Here is a 15543-nt window from a genome sequence, read left to right on the forward strand (position 1 = left end):
GGCCGAGACCCTCAGGCGGCTGCTCAGGCAGTACTTGGAGTCACTGTCCTTGGGGTTCTCCTTGTAGGGCTGAGGGTCTGTGCTGACCCCACTCTGTACCTCCTTCCCGTTCACCCACCAGCTCAGCTCCACATGGTCAGGGTAGAAGCCTGTGGCCAGGCACACGAGCGTGGCCTTTTGGGTCCGGGCGATCTCTGCTTCCGAGGGTTCAAAGACAGCCACCTTGGGTAGGGTCACCTTGTTCAGGTTGTCTGAAAGTGAAGAGGGGTTGTGGCCAAGGCTGGGTGACAGTGTCCAGGCCTGGCAGGGCTGGAAAGGGCTGGAAAGGTCACAATGAAGTACAGTTGTGTCCTAACAATTCTGATTGCTTTGGAGACACTGTCCCAGTGAGAGTTGCTGCTCTCCCTCAGCTTTGTCCCTTCTTTCTGAGTTACTCCTCAGATGCACCCTGCCTACCATCTCCTCCACCTCCCTAGCTGCCGCTATGGCCTGATTTTCTTGGCTTACCTTGAAGTGTCTTGTACTCTGAGACTTGTTGATCACCCGTCAAAAGAGTGTATCTGTCTATCATTCTTCCTGGGTCAAAGCCCTGCTTGGTGCACAGCTATCTAATCTTTCAGACTTCTAAGCAGGCATGGTCAAGTTGAAATGCGCCACAATCTGAGGTAGTACCCTCTCATGAGCATGAGTATAGCAACTACATTGATTCATTGAGTTTCTTCCTAATTGTAAATCCTTACCTTCCTTCCTTTCTCTCTTTCTTTCTTTCTGATGAGGCGTGTGTGTTTGTCTGTATGAGTGATACCACATGTCAGTTAGAATTAGTTTATCTTGAGTAGGAGATAATTATTCTGTTACATCTGAGTATATTTTTTTCTATATACCATACCCAGCTCACTGTTTTTTTCCACATGTAACCTGCTTTGAAGCGCCCGTTGCCTCTGGCTAATATCCTATCTGATGTTCCGCATTTACTCCCACACAGGAGAGGAAGAAGGGAAGGGCAGCTTGCCCAGGGTGGCTGTAATCCTGTGGAGGGTAGTGTTCCATCTGCCCAGTGCTTTCTTTTTTTCCACTGTCCAACAAACCTCCATGGCCAAGTTTGGAATCCTAGTTTATAGTGCAGCCTTGTATTCACGAAAGTCGTACAAGCTTATTTGGTGAACATAAACACATTGCAAAATCCAGGGCCGTTTCAGCAGAGGCTTCACGCTGTAATGCCCTGGGCCCTTCCACATGCTTGACAGATGGGAGAGAAAGCATTTCTGGGATTACTGGAAGGGATGACCTTATCTGAAGCGTGTGAGAAGTGGAAGAAACCACATCCATGCTTCACACACACTCCCCTTTGCTGGAATCTACTGTGCCCTCCATTTGGCTCTGCAACAGCCAGAGCTTTTGGTACAGAATGTGGCAAGCCTAGATGTACCCCCTGTATTCAAATTTTAGAAATATTTCTGATGAGAAAATTGAAACATAGGTTTGGAAAAAGGCAAAGCCAGTGACCAAGTGATGCTAAACAACAGGTGTGAAAATGATAGTCACAGCAAATGGAATATTTTACAAGGGATTTTACGTAAGTTAGTCCCTTCCATTCTGCATGTCTTAGGGAGCATGAGCAGCATAACTTACCTCTCAAATTGCACCCCCTCCCACCCACTGCCCCTTGAAGCCAGGCTTTTGAATCTCATGATCTGTATTTTCCATTAAACTTCGGTTTAGTGTATCCTCACCTGCAAAACAATACCTGCCCCAATTGCCCAATCCTGTGAGTGCATTCCTCCAGCCTGGACCCTGCCCCATCAAACCTCACTCTGCCCACTTGTCCACCTCCTCCCGAGTGTGTTAACAGGTGTTGGGGGGTGTTCCCCATGGGTCCCTTATTCAATTATGCCACCATAGACTTTGACATCTAAGAAAATGGGTCTCCTATCTATTTTCTCTTCTTTGTGCCTGTGTCTTGCTAATATAAGATCAGTGTCCAGTTGGACCAGTTTTTTCAGACTTGCTTCCCTGCCCCTGCCAAGCACAGCACACCCCAGCCACTCCCCTGCACGCCTGCAATGTCTGTGATGCCACCACAGGGACTTCTGCCCTCAAGCCACCCCGGTCTCAGCAATGTGGTTCTCACTGCCTCCCGATCCTTTAAATCACTTCTTTGAAAACTGGTAGAGAAAGAAAGGGAAAGGAAGATGAAGGCAAGAACAGAGGTCTGTGCCAGAGCCCCTGGGAAGGATTTTAACATAGAAGACAGAACATTTCACCAACACGGAGTCATCCGTGCAGAATTGGAGTTGAAATGGGGAAGGAAACATCGAGAAGAAAGAAAAGAAGGAAAATAAAGCAATGACCACTAAGCAAGTAGAGATGAGAGGAGTCCCCGAGAATTCTGAAAGGAGTAGGAAAACGCAAAGCAACAAAGGGGAAACAAAGCGCTCTGTGCCCTGGGAGCAGCAGGAACTCAGCAGATCCACCTATGGGACAAGCTCCAGGAAGGTAGGAGAGGGCCCGGGGCTCCTGGCACAAAGCGGGGCTCTGACCTCTATCCTTACACCCAACTCCCTTCCCAGTGACTGGTCTTCATAGTCAAACACTACACCCCTCCATGGAGCCCCCATACCTGTCACGGTGAGTCTGGTGCCGAGCCCAAAGTGGAGGGGTGAATTATAGGAGCACAGCTGCAGGTGGCTGAGATAAAACCCAGTCGAGGTTTCCAGCGGCAGGGCAAGTCTTAGTTCCCTGAGAGCAGGCTGCCCGCCTTTCTCTGCCTGAATTCCTGGCTAAAGGAATTCTATTAGGAAAAAGACCTCAGCATGCTGTGGGCCAAGAGAGGTAAGAGGAAGCAGCTTAGGAGGAGCAGATCCTCGCACATAAAAAGGAAGGCCAAACTGAGAAAGGAGTGAGGAGGCAGATTACAGACCAAAGGTTTAGAGAAGAGAAATACACGAGGCAACCAAACCACACCAGAAAGAATGACAGACATAGCTCCACGGAGCCCTCACGGCTCAGAGATTTTACTCAACTGCCTTCCATAGCACCAGGAGAAGGAGAGACCCTGGCTCCAAGGGACAATGTCCCTACCACCCTGGTTCTGCCCCTTACCTAGGACAGAGAGTCGAGTCCCGTCTCCAAAATGCTGTGCCTGATTGTTACACAGTGCATTGTGAACGTGCCAAAGCCCAGCAGAGCTGGCGTGCGCCTGTCCACCGTGGTGTCTGGGGCTCCGGCACACACTCCACTCACCCACATTCTCTGAGCCTCTTCCTGGCGGTGTTCTCTGTCCCTGCCCCTTCCAAGGAGTCCCCCTAGAACTCTGACCTTGCCATGCACTATCCTAAAAGAAGCCTTTCACATACCCAAGACGGAGAGCTTGGTTCCACTGCCAAAATATTGTTTTTCATTAGTTGCACAACATGAAAGCCTGGCAGGAAAAGTGCAACCTGCTTCTCTTCCTGCCCGCCATGTCCATCTGCCAGACCTCCTCCCCCATCCCTCAGGGGATGTTTTAACTGGGACATGGATGGGGGGACAGTGATTCAACCTAACACACTCTGGTCAGAGGGACAATTAGGCCCTGTGTAGCCTTTTACTTTTTCTCACCTGTGTCCCTTTCATGTCTGCATGAGGGAGAAAAATGGCAGGACCATGAAACTGTGAGGCCAGAGGCTTTCCCAACTATCATGGCCACGATGGGCACCCTCCAAGGAGACAGGACTTGGACAAGGAGATCCAGTCTAAGTCCAGCCTATCTGCCTCCTGATAGGGGATCCCAGGCTTGACACAGCCAGTCCATGAAATATTGGAGATTGAAGATCTCCCTTCCTTGTCTGCACTAAGACGAGAATTCGGATCTTCCTGATACAAATATGTTTTAACTTAGGCACCCGAGACAAAGGCTCCACCTGGATCCCAGCCCTTCCATTCAGATTCCCAGCACCCCAGCCTTATCTTACTTACCTAAGACAGTAAGCCGGCTTCCCTCCCCAAAAAAGACGTTCCTTCCAGAACACAGCCTCCTGGGGCTGCTTCATAACCTCCCATCCTCTGCTGAGCTCAGTTGGGATTCAGGTAGAGGTTGGAATTTTATGGATATCTTTTTCCATGAAGTCACCAACCCTGCTTTGGAGACTAGGGACACCCTTCTAGAGCATGCCCAGGATCCAGGCAGGGGTGAACAGCCCTCCCATGATATCTGAAACAGAAAGATATGAAGTCCCTGCAGAGAGCCTCTGCCAGTAAAGAAGACAGTCTGGTGTCACGGCTCATTCATTATCTGGGCTTTCTCCCAGCCCCATCATGGGGAACCCCATGAAGAGGCAGCTCTATGTCCTTTGTCTTTCTTACCCTATCACTCTGAGCATCTGAGCTGCCTGAATGGATCCAGCCTCCCAGGGAACCTCCCCTTATCTTAATCCCAGACACAAGACGACATTCCCTCAAGGAGGATTTAGGAGTTGATACTCCTTTCCCTTTGACATTCCCTGAGATGAAGTCCTCCTTCATGGCACCCCATTGAGAGTTTCCCAGCCTTACCTACAACTGTTAGCCTGGTCCCTGAGCCGAAGGTGTAGTCATAGTTGGCACATCAGAATGAGGCCACTCTAAAATGGACACGTTAGACCCACCTACCCCACCCCCCCATGGACTTGAAAAGTCTTACCTACAACTGTAAGCCTGGTGCCTTCTCCAAAGAAAACTTCAGTGTTCGCACAGTGGCATGGGTCAAGGAGGAAAAGAATTTCAGTGCATGGAGAGGAGAGGGCACCCTGGCTCGTGTCTGGAGGATGGCATCCCCCGCTTGTGCTTTATGGGTATTGCGCAGAACACCTTTAACTTTTGACTTTGGGGGCCAGTGAGCATAGTGGAGCTCATCCAAAGAGTACTAGCCCCTTACTCAGAGGATGCTTCATACAGGTGATCCCTCTCTGAGGATCCATCAAAAGGATGTGGGCCTGGAGAGATGGGCAGGGTCCCAGAACCTGTGACTGCACCCATCGTGACCTCTGGCTCCTTCTTCTTGAGTGCTGTAGAGAGCTGGTCACCTCCCACACAATCTCCCATTGACCTTGTCCCTGAGTTTGTCACCTGTGAATCCTCTGACATATTCTGATGTCTGGATCCTCTCTGTCTGGGAAGATTTGGTTCTGAGCCGGGCTTACCCTTATTCAGGGTAGGGGACTGACTGGTGGTCCAGGGTGAGGGAAGCAGGCTGATCCAACCACATTTGGGTTTGGGATCCAGGAGAAAAGTAAAGGGAATGTAGGTGTTGGGATAGGCAGAAAGGTTTTTGTAAAGGTTTCCCATAGAAATGAATCACCGTGGCCCCCTGTCCCCACAATGTTATACCTTTATACAAAAACAGCCCCTCCCATGGGACCGCCCCATGGAAGAAACCACCAAGCCTGGAAGAAACCACCAAAGCAGCTGCTTCTCAGAGGGCAGTGGAGGACGTCACCTTTTATTGTGCAAGGTGATGGTGTGGGGCATGGGCCAGGCTCAGTTCTTCCTCCTCACCCTCACACCTAATTGTCAGAGCATTCTGGTCTCCTCAGAGCTGGGTGACTTTGTAAGCCTGTCTGCTGAGGGGGCTGGTCTCCCAGGTATCCGCCCCTCTCCAAGCTGTCATCATAGTAGGGAACCACCCTGTCAGGAAGCCACAGCCCCGTCTACCCTGGCCCTCTGCTGAGCTCGTGCATCACTTTCCCTCCAAGAATAACACTCCTCAATACCCAAACACTGTCTCCATGACCAACTCTGAGACTATGGGTTGGTCAGCTGAGGTCTAGAGTCCTCTGGAGATTTGACCACAAACTACACAGAGTGGGCCTTGGCTGCATTTCCAGGAACCGTGTGTGAGGTGAATGAAGACTGCCTGTGTTGTCAGCTGTCATGACCTCTCATTGTTGGCCTCAGAAACCAGTGAATTAAAAGGAATTGGGGAAGTGGATGGATCAGCAGAGAATGTCTGACAAGCATTTAGATATAATCATAAGGCCACATAATCATGATCACAGTCTTTCCCGATGAAGAGAGAAATTCTAAGTTGTTAATAGATAGTTTATTTTCCTTACACATTGGACTCACACTTGAGTGGCCTAGATGGTGACTCATTTCATTGCCTTTTCAGCTGTGACTTAAAACCCACAAGAAGACAAAAAGACAAACTTGACTACATAATAATGATCACTTGTATGGTAAAATATAAACAGAATCAAAAAGCAATTAACAGTCTGGAAAAAATATCTGCAATTTTCATAAGAATGATTAATTTCCCCAATATATGATGAACTTCTAGAAATCAGGTAAGAAAATAACCTGGCAGTTCAATACAAATGGGCAAAGAGGCGTTGATTCAGAAAAAAAAATCCAAACGGTGCATGAGTACTTGGGGGGAACCCCTCAGAATGGTAAACATAGACCTAGAACTATATTGAAAAATTCCTTTTCTCTAATTTGATGAAAGAATTGGGTTATAGTTGACCATTCTATGATACTAACTTGTTTTTGGTGAAGTAACCACTTAACACGTAGATTAATGGTAGAAGTGCAAGGTGATAAACCCTTACGGGGAGAAACTTGGACACATCTGAAAAGAATATAAATGCATTTGCTTTCCCCCCTTGAAATCCGAACTATGAGAATTTATCTTGTAAATACTCTTTCATCCCAATAAAAAGTGTGCATTAAATATTTGCATCATCTAGGATAGCAAGACAAGATAGGAAACTACTCAAGTGCCTATCAGTAGGAGGCTGAATACCCTGATATGTTTATTCACATGATGGAATAATATTTCATGCCAATAAATTTTTCAATTTCTATGGAAAGCTCTCTAGGATACATAATGAACTTCAGAAAAGCAAGACGCAAAGTCGCATAACTGTATGCTGACTTTTGCTAACAAAGGTTGGAGAAATAAAAATTATACTTTGTTCAGTTGATTCTGTACACAGAAGCATTGAAAGGATATAAAGGCAACTGATAAAAATGGTGAGTGAAATTGATAGAAACACAGTGGCAGTAAAAGTTACATTTCTCAGTGTCAACTTTATTGGGTTTGTTCCCATTTGGGGGCATATTATCTACATTATCTATTAAAAATAAAATGTAAATTAATAAAATTTAAAAAGAAAAGAAAAACAATACAATATTGCCTTAAGTTAAAGTAATATTTGAAAACATACCCAGTACTTAAGAAAAGGTAGTTTTTTTTCCACAAAGCCATAGTTTTCTCTTAAGAATATCAGTTTATATCCAAAGTCGTTTCATGGTCCTGAAATTGCTCAGTGGAGCTCCGATCACTTAGAATGCTCGTAAAAAATGCAGATTTCTGGATAGTCCTTGTGAACTTAGTCTTAGAAAGGGAGTTATAATCTCTAGGATTGGGTTTAATAATTTATATTTAAATAAAAAACAGAATTATTCTGGGCATTTCTGTCATTGGGACCCGACTAGAGAAGAGGAGGAATAAGCCACAGAGAACACCAGAGTACCGTTTAGAGGGCCCTAAACTGGGTGGGAGGAAGCAATGGATGGTAGAAATTAGGGGGACAAGAGCAGGGCCAGCAGAGTGTCTCATGCCTGGAATCTTAGCACTTTGGGGAGAACAAGGCTGGAGGATCCATTGAGCTCAGGAGTTCAAGGCCAGCCTGAGCAAGATCAAGTGCAAGACCCCATTTCTACTAGAAACAGAAAAAAAAAATTACCCGAGCATTGTGGTGGGCACCTGTCTGTAGTCCCAGGTACTCGGGAGACTGAGGCAGAAGGATGGCTCGATTCCAAGAGTTTGAGGTTGCTGTGACCTGGATTGACACCACAGCACGCTAGCCTGGGACTAGAGTCTGTCTGAGAGGGAAGCATACATACGGAAAAAACGAAAGGGGAAGCTGTTTATTTACCTCATTAATAGTGACCGATCTCAAAGTACTCCGTTAAATGCACAGAGGTCATTTGATTTCTTCCAAGGCCTCTTCTTTATTATCTGTCCTCACTGGGACACATAGTTTATTTCGATTTATTTCCTAATATTTTTCTTATTCTATCTTTTGTCTATCAACATTCTACCCGGTGAGTGTCCTTTCAATCACCTTGCGGGGGGCACTTATCTTGACTGGCCTTACAAATAATAATGCTCCTCGGTCGTGGCATCATTTTCCCAATCCTCGCGGAGCCGGTCAGTTTTACTATGACCAAGTGCGCATGCCCCATTTTTTCTCCTAAGGGACCCAGACAATTTCGGTAGGTCTGAAGTTGGAGTCATTCATCAAGTAGGCAGCAGGGGGCAGGCATTCCTTACTTTTTGGACCTATATCTCTGCAACCTGAACTTGGCCACTTGAGGGGGCGGGAAGAACTGCAGAGGCTGGGGTTGGGGGGCAGGAAGCAGGATTGATTACCCCTGTGCCTTTCTCAGAGTGAGTGGACCTGCAAATAACGTTTTAGATCCTTGCAATTCTTGAAGCCTTTAGAGTATGTTAATAGACTCACTTTAATTTTTTTTCTCACAATGTTCTTAGTGTGGTACTGAAACCTGAAGAGACTAAAGGAGTAGCCCAAGGAGGAGGAGGCTGAACTGAAACCACCACCCAGGACTTCTTGCTTAAGATTAGGAGTCGAAGGGGGCGGGGTTGGTAGGTGCCATCACTCTACCGGGTACCCTACCAGTGAAGCCCATATCTGGGAGCCCATTTCCTGGGCTCCCATCAGGAGCTGCACCGTGGCTCTGAGACCTGAGGCAGGTCACTAGGCTTCCTAAGCTCTCAATTCTCTATCTGTAAAGTGGGAATAATAATACCCATTATTATTAATGGGGTTGTTGTGAAAGCAAAGGAAACAGCACACGGGAAGATTTATGGTGGACTCTGAATAGAGTCAGTGAGAAGGTTAGTTACCATTACTTTCAAGAAATACTGGCCTAGGGAATGTCACTGCCACAGTAGTTCTCAAGTCTTAGAATGTGCCAGAAGACTTATAAAATACAGCTTGTCCAGAATTTTTGGGTCCGTAGGTGTGAGGGTCGTATTTGCATTTCTCCCAAATTCTGAGCTCATTCTGGGACTGCTGCTCCAAGGAACACTTTAAGAACCATTTTTCTGGAAGGTTCTTCCTTTTCTCAGTACGTTTCCCTGAACTCCTACTTCATCATGTTTTATTTCTTCCATTGCTAGGTGCTTCTTAGATTCCAGGTGTTGTTTAATTACTAGAGGTACCAGGGTGAGGAAGATTTTCCTCTGAGGAGGAAATCTTCCTCATCTCACAGTGAAATGACAATGACAAGATGGACACAGAGGTTGCTCCTATGTGGTGTGAGCATGGCTACGACAGAAGCAGGCAGGGGCAGAGGAGGAACCCCTGACCCAGGGTGCAGAGCCAGTGGGGCCAGTGCAGTGAGGAAGGAGGAGGAAGAGTCTGGAATGGCACTTCTGAGGAGGATGAAGTGAAGGACAGAGGTTGTCCAGAGATGGGCCTGGGTGCTGGGCTTGCTGGCCGGCCCACCTGGACTCTGAGCAACAGAGGGCAGTGGTTCAGAGAGGTGTGGAGAGCCCCCAGGCAGGACCTGTGGGCAGGGCAGAGCAGTGAGACTTCTGCATTTCCCCAGGAGCTTGGATTCTATTTTGAACACAGTGGGAGGTTGGGAAGAGATGCAGTCATGCCACATGGATGGGCGTCTTTGGGAGGAGCCCCTCCAGAGATGTAGGAGATGGGACTGGATGCTGGTGATGGCGCACGAGAGAGATGCTGAGGATGAGAGCTAACGGACTCATCACCCTTCAGACCACAGTCACAGCAGGATATGAGACAGGGCAGACAGAGCATGGGCTTTGGAGCCTAACCCCAGGTGACCCATCTGCAGGGTGTGGCATGTGGGTAAACTTCCAAGCTTCCTGAACCTGCTATTTTTATCTGTGCTGCTGGAATGATAACCCACCCCAGAGGGGAGAGAAAACTGAATGTGAAAATGTCCATAAAGCTCTAGGGATGGTGTATACATGCTGATATTACAATGTGGGATGAAAAAAAGGGCAGATTTCTTAGAAAAATGAAAGATGGAGACCCAGGGTTTCTCTTCTTCCCTCTAGACACCCAAGGACCACATTGGGCAGAAGGGCGAGTGGGCCCTTCTCTACATAGGCCATCTGTTGCCAGGAGGGAACATGAGTTGGGCTGGCACAGGCACATGCAGAAGGGGCTCAGAGAAGCCAAGGCCACCAGTGCTGGGGCTTCTCTGCCCTGGGAATCTGGGTGCAAAGAGGATCCGGCATAGGCAAAGGCAGCAGGAAGGTTTTACATGCCAAAGTCAACCTGTGCACATGTTGGCACATCCAAGACCCACAGAAGGACTGAGATCAAGAAACTTCTTCCACATCAGTTTTCTGAGAACTATTTTTCTCCAGGAAACAGCCGCTGGTGACCCCTGCTTATTTTCTTTCTGGATTCCATCTCTTTGTATATGGCTTTCCATTGTAACATGAACACATTTGGAGAGTGAGAGATGATGAGGGCCACCAGTAGTCAGAACCCTGTCTGGCCTCAGAGCGAGGGAGCTGGAAGGGACAGGCATGGACTCTAGCAGTGAGGACAAAGTCACACTTTTATTGGCATAGTCACGATGGAGGGACTAGGGGGCCTTTAGCTATTGGCATCTATGGTTTTCTGAATCCAGTCCACATAGTTGCACACCTTAGTATAGATTCCAGGCATGTCCTTCTGGCCACAGCCATAGGCCCAGGAGGTGATTCCCTGGAGCTCTCCATTGCAGGCCACAGGGCCACCAGTGTCACCCTGGGGAGAAGGAAGGATGAGGTGTGTGAAGAGGGGGATGAGGAGGAATATAAATAGTTACAATTCCTCTGAACCTTAAGAAGCCCTGTTCTAATCAGCTGTGTGCTCCACACCCCTCTCTGTGGCCCATTCCCTGTTCTTACAAAGGAGACAGCACTTGGCCCAGATGAGCCTTCCTTGCTTCTCCAGGGGCCACTGCATGGAGCTTTCTCAGCCTCCAAAACTTGGGTGTTCGAATCTGGCTCCCAGTTGCCACTGGCCTGTGGGTGATGTCTCAGAGTGGACAGGGGTCAAATCACCTGGCAGGAATCCTTGCCGCCCTCGAGGAAGCTGGCACAGATCATGTTGCTGGTGATCTCTCCAGGGTAGGCAGCCTTGCACTGGGCATCACTCATCAGGGGGACCTTCACACACTGCAGCAGGTCTGGGTAGTTGCCTTTGAGGATCAGGAAGAGGTCAAGGAAAGGCGATATTAACTCAGGCCAAAATGGGGAGACATTTGCCTACTGCTGACCCTGAGGCTCCTATAAGAGAGGCCCCTTGCAACCTAAGCCAGAGCAAGAAACAAGGGCTTTCAGTTCCCACAATGGCCATCCTGGACCTCCCACCACACATCCAGAGATGGGGTCATGGCAAGGTGACTATTTGTGCTCTCTTGGATTCTAGGAGCCACTTCTTCCTGACCTTGCATCTCTCAGGCACCTGGTCTAGAACATTGTGTGTAGTGGATATTAGAAATGTATTTTCAGCCTGGAAGCAAAAGGGCTCAAGTTCAGGGGTGTGCTTGGTTCTGGACAACATGAGGATCGAGGATGGTGGGAGGGCGGAGGATCTGGACTCACCAGGATTCCTGAGGGTTTTGCCCCAGCCGGAGATGAGGCACTCAGTGCCGGCAGGCGCACAGGCAGTGGGCAGTGATATGGGGGACACATGGGCGTTGAGCGTGGCAGGCGAGGCCAGCTTGATCAGCATGATGTCATTGTCCATGGTCCAGATATCATAGTTGGGGTGGCGGATGACCTTGGCCGAGTTGATGACCTGTTCCTTGCCCTCCGGGACTTTAATGTTGTGCTCTCCCAGCCTCACTTGGAAGTGACTGTAGGGAGGGGAGGTGTGGAGAAGGCCTGATGCCCCCTCCCCACTCTCCCCACGGTGCTGACGCTGCCTGCTTATGGAGACCCTCAGGGTGAGGTCTGTGGCAGTACCCTGGTGTCAGTGCAGGTGTGTGAATGGGTCAGAGGTAGGGGCTGGTGGGGTGTGATGAGTGAAGGGATCCATTTGGGGCTGCCCCTCTATCTGTGTCCCCAGTCTCCTTTGCCTCACCCCTTTGGGCATGCAGTGCTATGGGCTGAGAAGAGCCACTTGAAGCTTCCCAGGCATTTTTCCCCCCTTGTTCCCTACAGACTGACTTCTACTCCCTCCCTTCTTGGTTTGCCGAGTACACCACTCTTTCTTCATGACTACATATAGGGCCCTCCCAGTGTGGCCCAGGACCTACAGTATCAATGTCACCTGGGCACTTGTTGGAAATACAAATCTTGGTCCCTCCTCAACCTCCTCCATAGGACTTTGGGGATGGACCCCAGAGATTTGTTTTAACAAGCCCCGTAGTTGGCTCTGATGCACTCTCTGGCTTGAGAACCTTCCATGCAGGCAGTGGATGTCAGCTCTGTCTGCACTGTAGAATCCAGAGGTAGGGAGTATGAAAGACCCATGTTCACAGCCTCTTCATAAATATTCTGAGCTAATGGCCCTGGGATAAGACCCAAACATGATTTTTTTTTCTTTCTGTTTCTTATTTATTGGTTAGACATAGTCTTAGTTTGTTCCCCTTAGTCCGGTGCCTGGCTCCATAGCTCACTGCAACCTCAAACTCTTGGGCTTAAGTAATCCCCTTGCCTCAAGTTCCTGAGTGACTGGCATTAAAGGCGCCCACACCAACGCCTGGCTATTTTTTTTTTTTTTGAGCCTGGAGTCTCATTCTTGCTCAGGCTGGTCTCGAACTCCTTAGCTCAGGGATTAACCCACGTCAGCCTCCCAGATTGCTAGTTCTTATGTGTTTTTAATGTGTAGCCAAGTGGCTAAAAATACTTTCCCACTGGCTCTTACCTCCCCCAAATACTCCCTATCTGCATTTATGACCCACAAGCCCTGCCGTTGTGTGGAATTGTTTGGGTGTGAGAGGCTTTCCGGAGGTCCCTTCTTCACCCTTGGCTCTGCAAGTCAGCTGCTGCCGCTGGATTCTCTTCTTCATCATGATTCCCCTCCATCTCCCCTTGCCTTGGGGCCCCTGGGCTGCGAAGGACCTGGGCTGTGGGCTTTGCGGCCAGGGACTTGTCACTTACGACTTGTAGCACCGAGCTGATGACACCACCCACTCGTCGTTGATAAGGGAGCCTCCACACCCACGGGTGATTTGGGAGCCAGAGTTCAGGGACACCTGATAGGGGACAGAATTCTCCGTGCAGGTGTAGCCCCCGACGATCTTGTCATCATTGTCAGCAGGGAAAGCAACTTGAGTAGGCACAGGAAGGGAGAAACCAGATCAGCAGGATGTTGGGGCCAGAACTGTCAGCCCTGTGCCTAGCTCATGTTCAGGAGGGCTTCTCAGCAAGCCCAGAAATGCCAGGAAAGGGAGCAGGTGCTGCTTGCCGCAGGGTGTGCCACAGAAGGTGGCTGCCCAGTCTCGGCACAGCTATACATGCTAGGGCTCAGCTCTCCCCTGGGGGCATCAGCACTCATTATGCTCTTCATGGGATAGGAGTTGGCATGTGATTGTCTCACCATCGACCACTTCTTTCCCTCACTCATCCCTTCTATGCTCGCTATGCCTGTCTGAGTCCTAGACCATTAAGACAGTTTAGACTAAATAGGAATATCTTCTGACTGTACCCGTGTCTCTGTAGCTCAGATACAATACAGTGAGGACAGAGAGGAGGCAGCCCCCAGACCCACTCCAGCAGGACACAGATAGGCATTGCTATTGGCCTGTACAACTGTGATTCTTAACCTTGGTTGCACACCTGGAAATGTTAAAATCACCTGGGAAGCTTAGAAACATAATACACAGGATGCACCCCAGACAAAGAAAGTCAGAATTTCCAGGGCTACATCTCTGGCTTGAGTATTTTCTCAGCCTCCCCAGGTGTGCGCCAGGTTCTAAGCAGCTATTCAGCACTGCAGCGCTGCCCCAGAGCTGCTTGAGTCCAGCCTGCAGCTGGCGGTTTCCTGGCATGGCATTTCCACCTGGTCCCTCTCTCAAGCTTCCCCTACCTCTGTATGAATGATGGTGGTGGGAAAGGAATCAGGGAAGAGGTGAGAGAGCTGTGGCTGACAGAGAGCCCATTGCACAGGTGAAATGGGAGGGACAGACAGGCAGCAGGAATAGTAGGGCATGTATCTGCCAGGAAGAGGGTGGTTGTGGCCTGAGGCAAGGCCTGGAACTCACCAGCAGCACTCACAAAGGCTAGGATCAGGAGTGTGTTCATGGTGGTGAGGAGTGATGGGGCAGGTGGTGGAGTACTGGTCTTTATATCTCCAGACATGAGAGATGGAGGGCCACCACTCCACCCAGAACAAACACACCTGCAGCTGTCCTTTCTCAGGCTGTAGTATGGGCTCTGTTGTGTTTGCCCACTGTGTAGATTTGTAACTTGCAGGTGATATGAAAACTGCCAGAGAGTCAACTTTTGCATATGGTAGTGGGGGAGGCAGGTGGAATAGATCCAGTCCAGTCTTCTGGATGTCTTTGCCCTCGATCCCCACTGGGTTGGGATTCTGAAGCTCTCAGCCTACTTAATAGACATGCCTTCACCTTTCCAAACCGTGTTTTTGACCAATCAGTGGTTTTCCCAGGAAAGTGTTTTTCACTCAAGTGTCCCCAGGAGTTGCTGTCCAACTCAGCAGGTGTGCCAGATCTGACTTCACACTAGGACCCTGTGGACTGATCCTGCAAGGCAGGTCTCTCCCACAATGGTTGCTCCTAACCAGAAGATTAATGATGAGAGCTCTGCTCTGCCTGGTGGCTCAATCCCAGCCCCAGGGATTGAGTTCAAGATCACTTGTTTGCCCAAGCTCTCCCTGGTAACTCCTGAAAATACCCAGGTTCAAAACCAAAAAGGCCTTCTCTGTCTGAAACCCTCCACTGAACTGGTTGGCTTCTGCCAGCATGCAAGAACTTCCCTTCTGTGCCAGTTCTCCATTGCTCTGGACCTCTTCATTATCTCCTGAAGTCTCCAGCAGTATCCCTGTGCCCCCAAAGTGATATTTCTGGGCAGGATCCCTCACCCAGAGGTGGATAGAATTCTTTCTCTCAAATCTTACCACAAGTGGCTGCCAAGGAGATATCATTTGTCCACCATCTTGTTCTGCCCCCTCCCATCTTTGTTTCTTTTTAAATAGCAATATTAGTACAGGGTCAACTGTAATGACATCCCAGGGTATTTAAATAGGACACAGCTCTCTCAAATATGGCTTTGGTAACTGGGTAGTGATATATTATATCCCTAGAGAAAATTTTCTAACTTTAGTTTTTTTAACGTTCATCTCTTTAAAATAACTTGTCTATTTTTTGCCTTTACTGCTTAGGGAGTTAAAAATGCACCAATTTTTAAAGCATGGATATGAATCATTTAGGCAAAATTGGAATTTGTTCTATTCTTGGGCCACCTAGATGATCATATATTTGATCATTTCCACCCAGAATGGCTGTAATGATTCTTCAAGGACTAATACGTGGCCTCACTGTGTAAATGGAGCCTCT

The 15543-nt window shown here is 48.6% G+C and overlaps 1 protein-coding gene and 2 gene segments (V, D, J or C); all 3 read right to left on the minus strand.

Moving 5' to 3' along the window:
• The window catches only part of LOC100943019, a 191640-nt gene that overhangs the window by 10197 nt on the left and 165900 nt on the right, over nt 1–15543 (minus strand).
• Nucleotides 1–15543, minus strand: part of LOC100943338 — an 89256-nt gene that overhangs the window by 1412 nt on the left and 72301 nt on the right. Inside the window, 3 exon segments of the C gene segment in view lie at nt 1–251; nt 4534–4576; nt 5386–5402. The exon segment at nt 1–251 is cut by the window's left edge and continues 155 nt beyond it. Of these exon segments, the coding sequence occupies nt 1–251; nt 4534–4576; nt 5386–5402 (311 nt within the window).
• LOC100966578 (anionic trypsin-like) lies at nt 10629–14269 on the minus strand. The gene is made up of 5 exons (XM_003791556.1): nt 14230–14269; nt 13127–13295; nt 11624–11877; nt 11081–11217; nt 10629–10781 (listed from the first exon to the last, which is right to left on the minus strand). Exons 1-5 carry the CDS (start codon nt 14267–14269, stop codon nt 10629–10631), a joined length of 753 nt encoding a protein of 250 aa, XP_003791604.1.

Source organism: Otolemur garnettii, unplaced genomic scaffold (assembly GCF_000181295.1).
Source record: "Otolemur garnettii isolate 467f Iridium unplaced genomic scaffold, OtoGar3 scaffold00049, whole genome shotgun sequence".
Lineage (NCBI taxonomy): Eukaryota > Metazoa > Chordata > Mammalia > Primates > Galagidae > Otolemur > Otolemur garnettii.